The 14,151-nt window shown below is 66.7% G+C and overlaps 1 protein-coding gene across 15 annotated transcripts; it reads left to right on the forward strand.

The window, feature by feature from the left end:
• The first annotated feature begins 1,625 nt into the window (after window positions 1-1,625).
• On the forward strand, window positions 1,626-12,571 carry UCKL1 (uridine-cytidine kinase 1 like 1). Of its 15 annotated transcripts, none has more exons than XM_047770596.1 (15): window positions 1,626-1,764; window positions 6,964-7,154; window positions 7,389-7,495; window positions 7,672-7,842; window positions 7,932-8,003; window positions 8,520-8,709; window positions 8,799-8,860; window positions 9,469-9,485; window positions 11,179-11,277; window positions 11,371-11,464; window positions 11,551-11,613; window positions 11,690-11,812; window positions 11,964-12,071; window positions 12,152-12,308; window positions 12,390-12,571. In XM_047770596.1, the coding sequence occupies exons 1-15, from the start codon at window positions 1,661-1,663 to the stop codon at window positions 12,467-12,469; spliced, it is 1,638 nt and encodes a 545-aa protein (XP_047626552.1). In that variant the 5' UTR covers window positions 1,626-1,660; the 3' UTR covers window positions 12,470-12,571. The 15 variants fall into 15 exon arrangements, 14 of the variants coding, with proteins under 14 accessions (XP_047626552.1, XP_047626551.1, XP_047626554.1 ...); XM_047770595.1 differs by lacking the exon at window positions 9,469-9,485 and adding an exon at window positions 10,576-10,595; XM_047770598.1 differs by having other exon boundaries at window positions 6,967-7,154.
• Window positions 12,572-14,151: the final 1,580 nt, after the last annotated feature.

The following is a 14,151-nucleotide window of genomic DNA, read 5'->3' on the forward strand; positions in this document are numbered from 1 at the left end:
TCCCCACTTGATCTGAGCAGAGGGTGGAGACATATGGGCGGATGGAGGTGCTCCAGCATCAAAGGTTGAGGCAAGCAGCATGGGGTTTGGGGCAGGAGGGCTTTCTTTCCTGTGTTCCCGCTGTCACTGATGTGCAGCTGGTGGAGGTAGAGGTGGGTCGGGCGGCCACTGCAGGGGCAGCTGCAGGAGGAGCAGGGGGGAGCAAGTGCTGGTGGGAGCCCCACATGCACTCTGTCCTTGTCATCAGTGGCTGGAGGCGTTGGACCTCCACGCCTCTGCTGGGGATGGCCACCTGCCCCGGCCTCTCAGGTACTTGGCCCTTGGGGAGTGGGGGCTGGTTTTGGCAGGGGGATGAGTTTCATTGTCACCCCCGAGGTCCAAGTGTGGTCCCTGGCGTGGGGACCCCGCCGGATGTGTGGGAAGAGGTGGGGTGCTGGGTAACTTGATGTTTAGCACTTTAACCCCCTTCTTGGTCTTTAAGGTGGGCCTGGGGACTGCCGCCAGAAGTGGCTGCTGGGCCAGACCGCTTTCTTCCCCCTCTTTCCTCCCTGCTTCCCACACTCCGGCTGGTGGATGGCAGTGGCAGGCTGGTTACAGAGCCCTCCTCCCATGGTGCCAGAGCCCTGGGCAGCTCAGCAGCATCTGCCCACTTCTCACTCTGGTGGGAGTGCAGCCAGGTAGCCTCCTGGCCTTGACTGAAACCTTCAGTGAGAGGGACCAGAGCGGCAGGCAGCCCCTACCCCGGTGCAGGGGGCGTGGACCCTGCCTGAGACCCAAGCCCAGGGCACAATGCCAGGTCCCTTTCTGAAGATCTACCTCTGGCCCAGCCTCCCCCCCCCTTGCCCTGAGAACAGGAAACGGTTAACTCAAGGGACTGACACTTCACACAAAAATAGGATGCACTTTTTTGCTCATGCAAGGGCAGATGAGCGTCCCCCGGTGTGACTGGTGGTCTTCCCAGCTGTAGCCCCCCTCCTGTCCCTCTGGTTTGGAAGGGAAAGAATGGGTGCACCCTGACCGCAGAGGGGAGGGCTGTCCCTGTGTGTCCCCGGTGGGTCCCGGGCAGTGGGCCTGCAGGCCTGGGGTTCTGGGACAGCCAGCACCTCCTGCCTGGCAGCCACACATCCTGTACTTTGGGTTTCTTGGTTTGGGTTTTTTAATGCCAGTTCTCCGTAATAAGTGCATTTCGAAAGAGAGGTTCCAGCTATCACTTGTAACCATATATATACATATATATTCTATCTACAAAGTGTTTATTTGCAAGATGTTTTGACGGTGAGCTCGGGCCCTGCCCGCCTTGTGACCATCTGTCCCCGGTCCTCGTCCCCGCTCTCCGGCCCGAGTGGCGCGGGGGCGGGCCATCAACTGTATGTATTAAAAATGACTGTATCAAATAAATGTTTATTAATTTTTTTTCCAGGGGTTTTGTGCGGCTGAGTTTGTGGGAAAGCGCGCGTTGGGAGTCTTCCCCGTACGCCGGCCGCGCAGCCTCTTGGAGCTTGCGGTCCATGAGGCGCGCGCGGCCTCGTGGGACTTGTAGTCCGCGGGGCGCGCTGGCGGGCGCGCGGCGCGGGATCCGAACCACAGCTCCCGGCAGCCTGCGCGGCCAGCCCCGAGCCCCGCCCCGCCCCGCCTCGCACGCGGAGAGGGCCCGGAGCTCATGGCTGCTCCCCCAGCCTCGGCCCACGCCCCCGGCCCAGCCCCGCCGCCCCCCGCGGCTGGAGACCGGCCGGAGGGGAAGAGCGAGACCCCGTGCGAGGACCGGTAGGCGCGGCGCGCCCCTCGCGTGCCGTGGGAGGGGCGGCCCCGGGAGCCAGGTCTGGACCAGCGGAGGGTCTCCTCTCCGGGGCCTGGCTGGGGCGGGCCCGCGCGGACGGCCGCGGGAAGGGGCCCATGGGCAGGGCCCGCGTGGGGCCTTGGTCTGTCCCCAGTGGAGGGGGCAGCGGGCCAGCGAGCGCCTGGGCTGGGCTGCGCGCTTACCGGGCGCTCCCCAGGTCCCCAGTTTGTTCCGACCCCGCACGGACTCGGCCCTGCCCCATCGAGGCCAGAGGTCGAAATGCTGGTCAGGACGGAGCACCGTGCCCGGGGACCCTCAGGCTCTGGGGACCTTCCAGGGGGTGCGTTTGTCACCTGGCTGGGGAGATGGCTCCCTCTTGGAGCCTCCAGGGCCAGGCCCCAGGGTGATGGTGGATCTGTGCTCAGGGGAGGGGTGGCTGGCTCCTCTCTTCCGGGTCTGAACCGTCCTGAGGGCCAGGGCCAGCAGTGGCCACAGGCTGGAGCCAAACGAAACCTCCCCAGCCAGGCGCCTGGTCCCGGAACGTGCTGTAGTCTGGACTCCACGGCATTGTGGGTGCTGCCAGCAGAGCCGCTGGACAGGCAGGCAGAGGAATCAGGGGTGAGCTGCTGGGCGGGGTAAGGCTCCCTGAGCCTCAAGGAGCTTGTTGTGTCCCTGTAGACACACCCTCCCAGTGAGCAGTGACTCAGAGCTGGGCAGGGTGATAAGGTCCTGAGTTGTGATGCCTGCTGGTCCCGGAGTACGTGATTTAGCCCGAGGCCAGGTAGTCTCTGCCTGCAGACACGGATTGGTATAGAGACCACACATCTCGGCGCTGGGGAAGCAATGGGCTTCCCGTCCTCAGAGCAGGGTCCCCAGGGGACAGGGGAGGGCAGCCAAGATGCTTGGGCTGTAAGCCTAGACCCACGGCATCTCACAGAGCCCCTTCGAGTCTGCCCTGAGCTGCCTCTGGACTTCATGCGGGCTTACTCTCTCCATGCTACCTGCCTTCTGTGTGGTGTGGTGTTTCTCAAGCATGTACCCTCAACCCCCCCAGTCCCTACACGCCCCCCCCCCCCCGCCCGCCGCCCCGAGGGCCCCTGAGCTGGCTCCAGTCGGTGTCCAGTTGTATGTGCAGGTGCCTCTGAGCCAAGGCTCTCCCCGGCCATGATTCCAGCTTTTCCCACATCGTCGAGGCTGCACTGGTGTGGTCAGCCCACTTGGCTCTGGTTTCTTGTCTGTGTGCCCTTCTGGAAGGTCTCCCAGGAGGACTGGACCTTGGACTCCCTTTGCATCTGACACAGTGCGCCCCTCAGGCCGCCTCCTGGTGTGGTCCTGGTGGGCTGGGGCCTCCCTCTGGGAGTGGAGGAGCCTGGGTGCTCTTGCTCAGAGCAGTGGAAGCAGGGGATCCTGTAGTGGGATGTCCACGGGGTAGGGTGGGGTGGAGTCGGCGCAGGTCCCTGGAGCCTGCTTCTCCCGTTTCGGGCTGCGGCCTCCCAGCCCCACAGCCCTCTGTCTGCCCTGAGATCTCTGTCCCTGAGCCAGTCTGGGACCCCCGGGCCAGGCCCCAGGGAGCAGCTCCTCCCTCCTCTGGCCTTGTTTCACTCAGCCACCAGGCTGGCTCTCTAGAGCAGCCCCACCCTGGACAGCTGTGTCTCCCTGAGGGTGGTGGGCCCCTGCCCAGGGCCAGGGCCAGGAGGGGGGCAGCTCTTGTGGGTCGGGCCTGCCTCCAGGGTCCTGTTACCTGGGCAGCCTCCCCTGGGTGGTCCCCCTTCCACGTGTGAACCTCAGGGGGGTATTCTTTCCTCCGAGTCCGGCCAGCCCTTCCGTGTTGGAAGCTGAGGAGGAAGCTGGTGGACCTGATGCTTAATTGCAGGGAGGAGACTGAGGACCTGTGACTTGAGCGGAGCCACCGCCCACCTGAGGGCCTGCTCCTCTGGCTGCTGTCAGACGGGGGCGTGGCTGTGTCCCCGCAGCCCCGAGCTGGGTGGAGGGGGTGGGGCACACAGTTATTCTCAGCTGAGGCCTCTGGAGGGTAGAGTTTCAGGTTGTTTATGCCTCTAGGAGGCACCTGGGGGCAGGGGCGGGCTCCCGGCTTAGCCCTGCAGCCCGGCCTGGCCTAGAGACACCTCGGATTTCCCTGCTGCCCTGGTGGGGGCCTGGGGGGGGGTGCGCCTGCAGCCCCAGCAGGCCAGGGGTCTGAAGCTTTCTCTAGGGTGTTGTGGTGGCAGAGGGCCTGTACACAGTGGTTCTCAGCCAGCCCTGAGCCGGCAGCGTGCCAGCCTGCACACTGGAGGGGCACTTCACACCCGCCGGCTGGCCCGCGTCTGCCTGGCCGTGCTCCCCTGCAGGGTCAGTGCTATTAATACCAGGCCAGTGCGCAGCCCCAGCTGGGTGATCCTCTTATGCCCGTGGCCTCAGGGCTGGCGCTGAGTGCTGTTGCGTCTACAAAGGCCCTGGGGTCTCTTACCTGTGGGCCCCCTGCCTCCCAGCAGACTGCCCCACCAGCCAGGGTGTGGGGCCAGGGTGTGGACCCAACTCCGGCTCATCGGCTGCTGTGCTGCCCACCCCTGGAGGGGCAGTTGGGCCGGCTCTCTTGCGGTCCTGGGGGGCTGCTGTGCGTCTCAGAGTCGCTGTTGTGATGCCCCTGCCCACACCTGGGCTCGCCCTGCCATCCCAGTTTCCCCTGTGTCCCAACCATGAGCAGCCCCCCAGCTTACCCTGGCATCAGGGTCTCGGGCTGCTGGACCCTTGGAGCAGAAGGCAGGTGAGTGGCTGGCCCGCCGGCTTCTGGCGGGAATGCCCGTCTTCGCTGTGTCTAGGGGACACCGGGACCTGGGCTGGGCAGGCCTGCTGCCCACAGGCACGGTTACCTGCTGACCTGTGTCCACTGGGGCTTGTAATCCTTTGGTGGAAATGACCTCTTGTCATCGCGGCCAGCAGAGCAAGGAGGTGAGGGCTTGTGTGATTTTCCGGCTCGAAGTTTGTCCCGTTGTGAAAGGGGGCGAGGCTTGTTCGGAGGGCGCAGTATCCCTCCTCCAGAGAGACGGCGGGGCTGGGCTTGGCTGCTGACCCAGCCTGGGGCCGGCCATCACCAGCCTGGGGATGGGGGGAGGCGGGTTTCTGGCGGGTGGTCCCTGGCTTGCTTCCAACTCGTCCCTGCATGGCCCCGTCCTCTGGGGGTGTCTCTGCCCCAGAAAGCCGCCCGTGGTGGTCATGGCCTCCGTAGGACAAGGAACAGTCACGGGGGAAGGCTCCACCTGGAGAAGGCAGGCCACCAGCCTGGGCTGAAGAGCAGGGCCGGGAGCAGCGCCAGCCCCAGAGCTCCTGTCGCGGTCCCCCGACGTCCGCGGGAGTCCCGCCGCCGTGAGCGTGCTCACCAGTTTTCTGTGTTGGCGGTTGCTCCCCGAGTAGGAGGCACAGGTGGCGGCCAGCCTGGTCGGTTTTCTCTGCCCACCAAGGCCACCCTCCCCACCCCCAGCGCCAGGGCGTCCGTCATCTCCGGGTCTGTGGGTCGCTTGGGGAGGGCCACCGCGTGTGAGCCCCGGGGCCTTGTGCTCACGGTGGGTGGGTGCGTCCGAGGAGCAGCCGGTGCTGCCCCCATTCCGGGGCTCTGTCCGTGTCCTTCTGGGCTGAGGTGGGTGGCACCCCTGGGGCGGCTCCTCGTCGCTGCCCTGGCATCGTGTGTCCCGCTGTGTTGTTTGCCCTCAGCTCCACGATGAGTGACGGCTCCTCTAGCGCCACAGAGGTGGCTCTGAGCACAGGCCCGTTATTCCCAGAGCTCGCTCACTCCCCACGTGGCCCGGTGACGGTCCCCACGGCTCCCGTCACACCTGCTGTCAGCAGGCTTTCTCACTGCTCACACTCACGCAGACCTCACCCTCTGTGCCCTGAGAGCTGCGCTGCGACTGGTCACGTGTGAGGCCTGAGCTAATTCCGCCCTGCCCCCGCCCCCACACGTGTGCAAACAGACACCGTCCCCTTGGCAACGCCGGGTGCTCTGGGAGTGCCACATGCTGGATGCACCCGCGTCCCCCTGCGAGCTTTGGTTTTGGAGAACAGAGGGCACGTACTCGTGAAATCTCCAATCCCGGCGGAAGCCCTGGTTCTGGCTCTTGGCAGCAGAGACCATCCTGGCACATCTGCTTCCCGCTGTTTCTGGGCTCCTGTTGCCCTGGGCCTCATGGGTGCTCATGTGAAGGGCGTGGCCTGTGGCTTTTGCCTTCCCTCCCAACAGTGCTTCGGGGACGCCGTCTGCGTGCGGCCTTCCCTGGGCCCCTTGCTCCGGTCCCAAGCTGCACCCACAGTGGGGTTCCCGCTGTGGGTGGACACACGTCCTGCAGGGGTTGCCTGGGGCACCCCCAGTTCCCGAACTTTCTTCCCGTCTGCCCTGGACCGTCCCTCTGCGGCTGGGGCAGGCTTTCAGCCCAGTCTCTTTCTTAGGCAGTGGCCAGAACTGCCTTGTGCCCCAGCTCGTCCTGTCCTGGGGCCGTCTTCACGCCGGCTCCGTCCGTGCTGAGCCTCTCAGCACAGACTGAGCAGGATTCTGGCAACACTCTCACCAGGTGTGAGGCCTTGAGGCCTTGGGCCAGTGGTCATGTCCGACCTTTGGCATCTGAAGGGATAGAGAAGTCAGCACAGCTCAGCTCTGGTGCGCGGCCTGTCGTGAGCAGGCACAGTGGCGCCTGCCTTTCCCAGGCTGAGGTTTCCATCCGGGGGCCTCCACCCTCCGCCCTGGAGTTGGCGGTGCTCCTGGGCCTCCCCCCGTCTGTCCACACCACTGCCCAGCTCTTCTGTCCGCAGCCTCTCTCTGCAGGAGCCCCTCTCCCTGCATGCCCTGCGCAGTGGCGGGGGTGTGCTGTCCTGGGAGGGGACAGAGTCCTGGATGGGGTCTGGACTGTCCTTGGCGTGCCCACTCCTGGGGAGATGGGGGCCCTGCCCAGCCCAGCTCAGCTGATGCCCAGTCCACATGGGAGGAGGATCGGCCCACGACAGCGCTCCCCCTGTGACCTCCATTGTCACTTGCTGTCTCTGATTCGGAGGCAGGGACAGTCCAAGTCCACAAGCCCTGTGGATGGGCCTCACCGGGTTTCCTGTGCCCCCCACCTGAGTTGTGCCCAGGTGCCCAATGTGGGGGGGCAGGGGGGCAGGTGGCCCTGGGCCCAGGTGAGCGTGTGCCCCCTCTGCAGCAGCAGTGCAGAGTCCTTGGACAGGCTCCTTCCACCCGTGGGCGCCGGGCGCTCGCCCCGAAAGCGCACCACCAGCCAGTGCAAGTCCGAGCCACCCCTACTGCGAACCAGCAAGCGCACCATCTACACCGCAGGGCGGCCACCCTGGTACAACGAGCACGGCACCCAGTCCAAGGAGGCCTTCGCCATCGGTGAGTGCAGCCGCCACAGGAGGAGGGCGGGGGCTGCCATCTGCCCGGACCCCAGAAGGGACAGTCCTGCAGGACCTACTTGGAGGCCTGAGCCCGCAGGTCCGTGACCTGCCCTGCCTTGGGCCCCCTCTGTCGGATGGCAGCCTGGGGCAGAGACAGCAGGGTGGGCACTGCCGGGACCCCTCGGCACAGGGGCCGTGCCACTGCTCAGGGTCTTTCTGCCCCTCCCCACAGGCCTGGGGGGCGGCAGTGCCTCTGGGAAGACCACTGTGGCCAGAATGATCATTGAGGCCCTGGATGTGCCCTGGGTGGTCCTGCTGTCCATGGATTCCTTCTACAAGGTGGGGCTGCCCACGGGTGCGGGCTGCGTCCTGGAGGCTCACAGCTCCCGCCCCGGCCGGGGGCCTGAGCCTGCAGCTCTCTCTCCTCCCTCCGCAGGTCCTGCCCATCGAGATGCTCCCTCCTCCCCCCACAGGGGCTCCCCCCTCCGCTGAGAGCCATTCCCTGCCTCCTGCAGGTGCTCACCAGGCAGCAGCAGGAGCAGGCTGCCCACAACAATTTCAACTTCGACCACCCCGATGCCTTTGACTTCGACCTCATCATCTCCACCCTCAAGAAGCTGAAGCAGGGCAAGAGCGTCAAGGTGCCCATCTACGACTTCACCACCCACAGCCGGAAGAAGGACTGGGTAGGCCCCGTGGGCTGGCGCAGGGGGCAGGCGCCCTGGGCTGGCGCAGGGGCTGTGGGGCCGTCTCCACGCACACGATTCCTTCGCAGAAAACGCTCTACGGTGCGAACGTCATCATTTTCGAGGGCATCATGGCCTTTGCTGACAAGACCCTGCTGGAGGTGAGGACGGGTGCCAGGCTCGCTGATCCCCCTGCAGGACTGGCTTACACCTGCCTCTGTCCCCCGTCCCCGTCCCCAGTCCCAAGCCTTGTCCCCGCGTCCGGTGAGGAGGGCCTCTTTCCCTACCGAATCGCACTCTCCCCGGGTGCATCGGGGTCTTGGCGGCCATTCTCCGGGGCCCACGAGCTCGTTGAGGTTGGAGTGAGGACGGTGGGAGTGGGTTCCCTTGTGTGGGTGCACGTGAGGGTCCTGCCCGGCGGGGAGCCAGCCTCCCGCGTCTGCGCCGGCTGCAGGGCATCCTGTGCCCAGGGAGTCTCTGGGCAGCTGCTCAGGCTGGACACTCCCACCCCTGCCGAGGCCCCGCTCGCCCCTTTGCTGTCTGTGCTGGTCCTGCGCAGGCGCTGGGGCCCAGGGGCAGACCTGCGCGGGGCCCAGCCCTCTCTGCAGGAGGCCGTCTCCGGGCCCACGTGGGCTCCGCTGGTTCCGGGCCCCTGGCTACGCGCCCTCCCCCTCCAGCTCCTGGACATGAAGATCTTTGTGGACACGGACTCCGACATCCGCCTGGTGCGGCGGCTGCGCCGCGACATCAGCGAGCGGGGCCGGGACATCGAGGGCGTCATCAAGCAGTACAACAAGTTCGTGAAGCCCGCCTTCGACCAGTACATCCAGCCCACCATGCGCCTGGCGGACATCGTGGTGCCCCGGGGTGAGCCTGCGGGCCCCTCGGCGGGGGCGGGGCGGGGCGGGGCGAGGAGGCGGAGCCTCATCTGCCCGCCCCGCCCCGTCCCGCCCCAGGGAGCGGAAACACCGTGGCCATCGACCTAATCGTGCAGCACGTACACAGCCAGCTGGAGGAGGTGAGCCCGCCTGGCGGGGTGGGGGTTTGTCCCTGCAGCAGCTCCCCTGCTGCCCCTGCCCACGGCCGCCTGCTCTTGCAGCCCCCGCTGTCCCTGCCGCCCGCTGGCCAGGGGCAGCTGGGGTCCCTGAGAAAGCCTAGGGCCCAGAGGTGTCTCCGAGGCTCCCAGCCTGGGCCGGGCCTGACACTGAGGGGGCACCCCTGTCCCTCACAACCCTTCTAGGCAACCTTTGGGTGTTGGCGCTGAGTGCCACGTCCTGCGCATCCTACGAGGTCACGCAGGCTGGGGTGGCCAAGGCCACTGCCCGCTGCTCCGGGCACGCCTTACAAGGGGTGTTCGAGGCCTGAGGCCTGTGGACCAGGGCCCCGGGTCCTGGCTCTGAGCGCCCAGCCCAGAGCGAGCGCTGGGCCCTCCCCTGCAGGCAGCCCCCCGGGACCACCCCCCCCCCCCCCGGGGCTATGGCCTGGCCCTTCCTGGGTGGGGTGGCCTGGCGGGCTGAGGCACACGGTGGCGACAGGCTGTGCTGACCAGCGATTGCGGGGTGAGCTGTGCTGCCGTCACTGACGCCCCACCCCGTTCCCTTGTGTCTCCCCGTGTTGCTGCCGCAGCGCGAGCTGAGTGTCAGGTAAGACCTCCCACACTCTGCGCAGACAGAGGCTCTTCCAGCATCCACAGGGCCTTTGGAGTCTGGGTCGGCCCCTCCCACCATGTCCAACCCCAATGGTGGCCCTGCCCCAGGCACAGAAGGGGTGGTATAGGGGCCCCCCTGCCGCTTCTGCCCACCTCTGCCAGCAGTCAAGGAAATTAAGGCCCAGAGAGGTTAAGGGGCTTGCTCAAGGTCTCAGCACGCTGACTGGAGGCTGGCCACGCCTCTGGAGGCTCTTGCCCCACTTGGGGCTGGTTGCGTGGGGTCCGACACAAGGGCGCGGCTGTCCTGAGCCTGCACCGCTGGGCCTCCAGGACAGTGGCCACAAGCATGGCCACCAGCAGCCAGAGGGCCTGCCTGATCCCAGGGCCAGTCTCCCCGCCCAGGCCCTGGGCCCCTGCCCACCGGGCCTGCAGCCGAGGCGTAGAGACGGGAGCAGCTGCGGGAAGCCTAAGCCTGGGGGGTCTGGGGCTGTGGCTCCTTCCCGCGCTGAGAGGGACAGAGCACCTGTCCCCACACGGTGGTCAGCACGAATGAACTGCCCCCAGCCCGTGCTTTCTGTGGAGCTGGAAAGCGCTGGCCTGACTGAGCCGCCGTCCACTGCGGCCGCGTTGGACATGCCTCTGGGGCGTCGGCGCGCCCCAGCTTCCTGGCCTGCATGAGTCTCCGCTTGGCTCTCACCCAGACCAGGGCACCTGCGGGTCTGGTCGCGTCAGGTCCTCTGGAAGCCTTTGTTCAGAGAAGAAAAAGTTTCCAGGGTTCCAGAGACAGCTCAGCGCAGCCAGCTAGGCTTTCCCTTCTCTGGGCAGCCAAGGAAGTGGCGGCCACCAGCACCTCTTCCGCCATCTGGGAGCGGAGCTGTGGGCGGGTGGCCCGAGGGCGAAGGCTTGAGGGGTCTCCCTGCCCCCTGGCCGCCTGCGCCAACCTTTCCCAGGCCAGCTGGTGGCGCGGGGGCCGCCGTGCTCCCCGCTAAACGGTCTCTCTCTTCTCTTCCTCTTCTCTGTAAACCTTTGGGTTTCCTGCCCCGTTCCCTCCCCGAACACACTCCACCTCTTCACCCCGCGAGCAGAGGAAGCTGCGCTGGGATGTGTGAGGACAGAGTGCTCTGGTTGTGCTGCTGCGCTGTGTGCCCGCGGCTCCGCGTCCCCCCACCCCCTCCCCCGCTCCCCTGCCCGCTCCCGGCTGGGGCTCCAGCTGGGGCTCCGGCTGCGGTGGCTGGGGCTGCAAGCATCACCTGGCAGGGTGGGGGGATTCAGGTGGGGCTTGGGCGGCCCAAAGCTCAGCTCTTTCCCCGGGGAGAAGTGTCCTGAGGTTGGCAACCAGCTGCCCCTTGGGGGCAGAGGGGAGGGGGTTGCTAAGATTCATCTGCAAGGGCGAGGCCTCCCCTCCCACCACCAGGTCCTGCAGGAGGGAGGGAGGCTCTCACCACGGCCCTGCTTCCTGCCTACTGATCAGCTCTGCCTTCCACCTTGTCCTTTAACCTTTGCCTGGCTGTCGTGGGGAGGGGGTCCTGGGGCAGGGCGCTCCCTCCAGATCAGCCACTGGGAGGCGGTGACCCCCAACCCTGCACACATCCCATTCCCAGAGTTCCCCCCTCCCCCAGTGTGTAGGGAAGATGGGGTCTGGGAGAAGATGCCCCTTCTCGCGTTCCCAATTCTGTTTGTGTCCCCAGGGCTGCGCTGGCCTCCGCGCACCAGTGCCACCCCCTGCCCCAGACGCTGAGTGTCCTCAAGAGCACACCGCAGGTGCGCGGCATGCATACCATCATCAGGTGAGGGTCTCGGGGGCGGCCCGGGCCGGGGGCAGGTAGGTGGGGGGACTCCCCCACCCCCCACCTCGCGCGCTAACCCGACGGGGTCCTCAGGGACCGGGAGACCAGCCGCGACGAGTTCATCTTCTACTCCAAGAGGCTGATGCGGCTGCTCATCGAGCATGCGCTGTCCTTCCTGCCCTTCCAGGTGCGGGGGAGGGGGCGGACACGGGGGATGGGGGGGGGCTCCTCCTGGCGCTCACGCCCCCCCCCCGCCCCCCCCGCTCCTCGCAGGACTGTGTGGTGCAGACCCCGCAGGGGCAGGACTACGCGGGCAAGTGCTACGCCGGGAAGCAGGTACTGGGCTCCACCTGGGGGTGGGCTGGGGCGACCGGGAGGCGGGGGTCCAGCCCGCTCAGCCTCGCCCCCGCAGATCACGGGCGTGTCCATTCTGCGGGCGGGGGAGACCATGGAGCCTGCACTGCGGGCCGTGTGCAAGGACGTGCGCATCGGCACCATCCTCATCCAGACCAACCAGCTCACCGGGGAGCCCGAGGTGGGTCTGGGGCGGGGGGGGTCCTGGGGCGGGGCCCTCCCTCCAGGTCAGCCGCTGGGAGGCGGGACCCCCTCCCTGCACACCGGGCGTTCCCACGCCGGCGCCCCCGGGGGGGGGGGGGGTGCCGTCCTGACGCCGTGGTCGACTGCAGCTCCACTACCTGCGGCTCCCCAAGGACATCAGCGATGACCACGTGATCCTGATGGACTGCACGGTGTCCACTGGCGCCGCAGCCATGATGGCCGTGCGGGTGCTGCTGGTGAGTGGGCGGGGGAGGCGGGGGGGGGGGGGGGGGGGGGCTGGCGGGGCGCTGGGCAGGGCTCACCCCTGGCTGCGCAGGACCACGACGTGCCAGAGGACAAGATCTTCCTGCTGTCGCTGCTCATGGCCGAGATGGGCGTCCACTCGGTGGCCTACGCGTTCCCCCGCGTGCGGATCATCACCACGGCAGTGGACAAGCGCGTCAACGACCTCTTCCGCATCATCCCCGGCATCGGTGAGGCGGCCGCGCCCGGTCAGGGCCCCGGGGGCCCGGCGCGCCTGAGGCCCTGCTGCAAGGACCTGCCTCTTCCCCCAGGGAACTTTGGCGACCGCTACTTCGGGACCGACGCTGTCCCCGACGGCAGCGACGAGGAGGAGGGCGGCTCTGCCAGCTAGCCTCGCACCCAGCGCCTTCTCAGCCCGCCCCCAGCCCCTGTCTCCCAGCCCCGCACAGAACAGACACTTTGGTTTATTTTAATTAAAAAAAGTTCTGGAGTTCCCGTCGTGGCGCACTGGTTAACGAATCCGACTAGGAACCATGAGGTTGCGGGTTCGGTCTCTGCCCTTGCTCAATGGGTTAACGATCCGGCGTTGCCGTGAGCTGTGCTGTAGGTTACAGACACAGCTCGGATCCCGCGTAGGCCGGAGGCTACAGCTCTGATTCAACCCCTAGCCTGGGAATCTCCATATGCCGCAGGAGCGGCCCAAGAAATAGCAACAACAACAACAACAAAAAGACAAAAAAAAAAAGTCCTTACCAGTGTAAGTCGTCTGTGCATTTTGTGAAAGAAAACGCTGGGAAAAAGGGGCTTTGGCTGGTTGGCTGGGGCCCAGGAGAGGTGCCCCGCTTGGGACCTGGGGTTGGGGAGTAGCCCCCGGGGCCGCTGCGGCCCTCAAGGCGCCAGGCCAGTGTGGCAGCAGAGGGACTGACCAGGATTCCACCCCACTGCCCCCGCCCCAAAGGCAGGTGCTCGTGGCCTTGGACTTGACTTTGCTTGCAGTCCAGGCTCAGTGCCAGATTTAGGAGAGGGCAGACCCCGGCCTGCAGCTCCTGTGTGAACAAGCCCCTTGCTGGCCACCTGGCCTGGGCCGGGGTCTCACAGGGTAACAGCTCCGCGGCAACTGCCCCTTCCCCTCCCCCCCCCCCCCCCCCCGTGTGCCTGTACCACGGGGGTGGGGGGGCGGAAGTTGGTGTGGGGGCGATGGTAGGAGGGAGTGACCAACCCGTGCCGGCGACTGGCGGGAGCCCCAGTTGCAGGGGAGATGGCCGGGGCCTCACTGAGCCAGCCACGCGGCTCAGGGTCAGAAACCACGTCCGGCCCTGCCTTCACTGCTGCTGGCTGGGCCAACCTGGGCCAGAGCGCAGGCCTGCTGGGCTCGGAATTCGTAATGCCAACCCCCAGCCTCCACGGGTGGGCTGTCGGGCCCTCACTCTCCTGCCCCCTTCGCCTCACGGCCAGGCTCTCACCCTCTCCTGCCCTCTGGGTCCCCTCACCTCACGAAGGCCATGTCATGGAGAAGCCTGTCGTGGGGCGGGGACAGGAAGTCCCTGGGTGGGGGCCAGGTCAAGAGCAGCAGATAAAGGCGGGAGCTCATCCAAGAGGTAGGTGGCCCGGCGCCAGGGTCGGAGGAGTGCCGTGGCCCGAGGTCAGCGGGGGCCCCTCCTCCCCAGCTTAGTGAGTAGACTCCCCATGTCTCCCGAGCCCTTGTTCGTTCGCTCACTCGTTTGTCCTGTGCTCTGGGCCTGGAACCTGGAACTGCAGCAGGACGGGCCCTGCTCGGGGTGCGACGCGCTGCGAGTTCTGTCCAGCCAGACCTTCCCAGAGAGGGGGGGCACATGGGTGATGAGGAGCCAGGCAGGGGCTGGATCATTCTTGGAGGGGCCCCTGAGTGCAGCTAGAGGCTAACCAGCTCCCAGAGAACAAATCCAAGCTCAGCGCAGGCCCACACATGCCCACAGGCGGGACGCAGCTCTGGGCCCCGCTCGGCCGCCAGCCTCCTCCATCTCGGGGTCGGTGGCGGCCTAGGACAGAGGCAGCCTCCACGGTCTTGGTCCCGGCTCAGGGGTGTTCTTGGGC

The sequence above is a fragment of the Phacochoerus africanus genome, chromosome 3, assembly GCF_016906955.1.
Source record: "Phacochoerus africanus isolate WHEZ1 chromosome 3, ROS_Pafr_v1, whole genome shotgun sequence".
Taxonomy (NCBI): domain Eukaryota; kingdom Metazoa; phylum Chordata; class Mammalia; order Artiodactyla; family Suidae; genus Phacochoerus; species Phacochoerus africanus.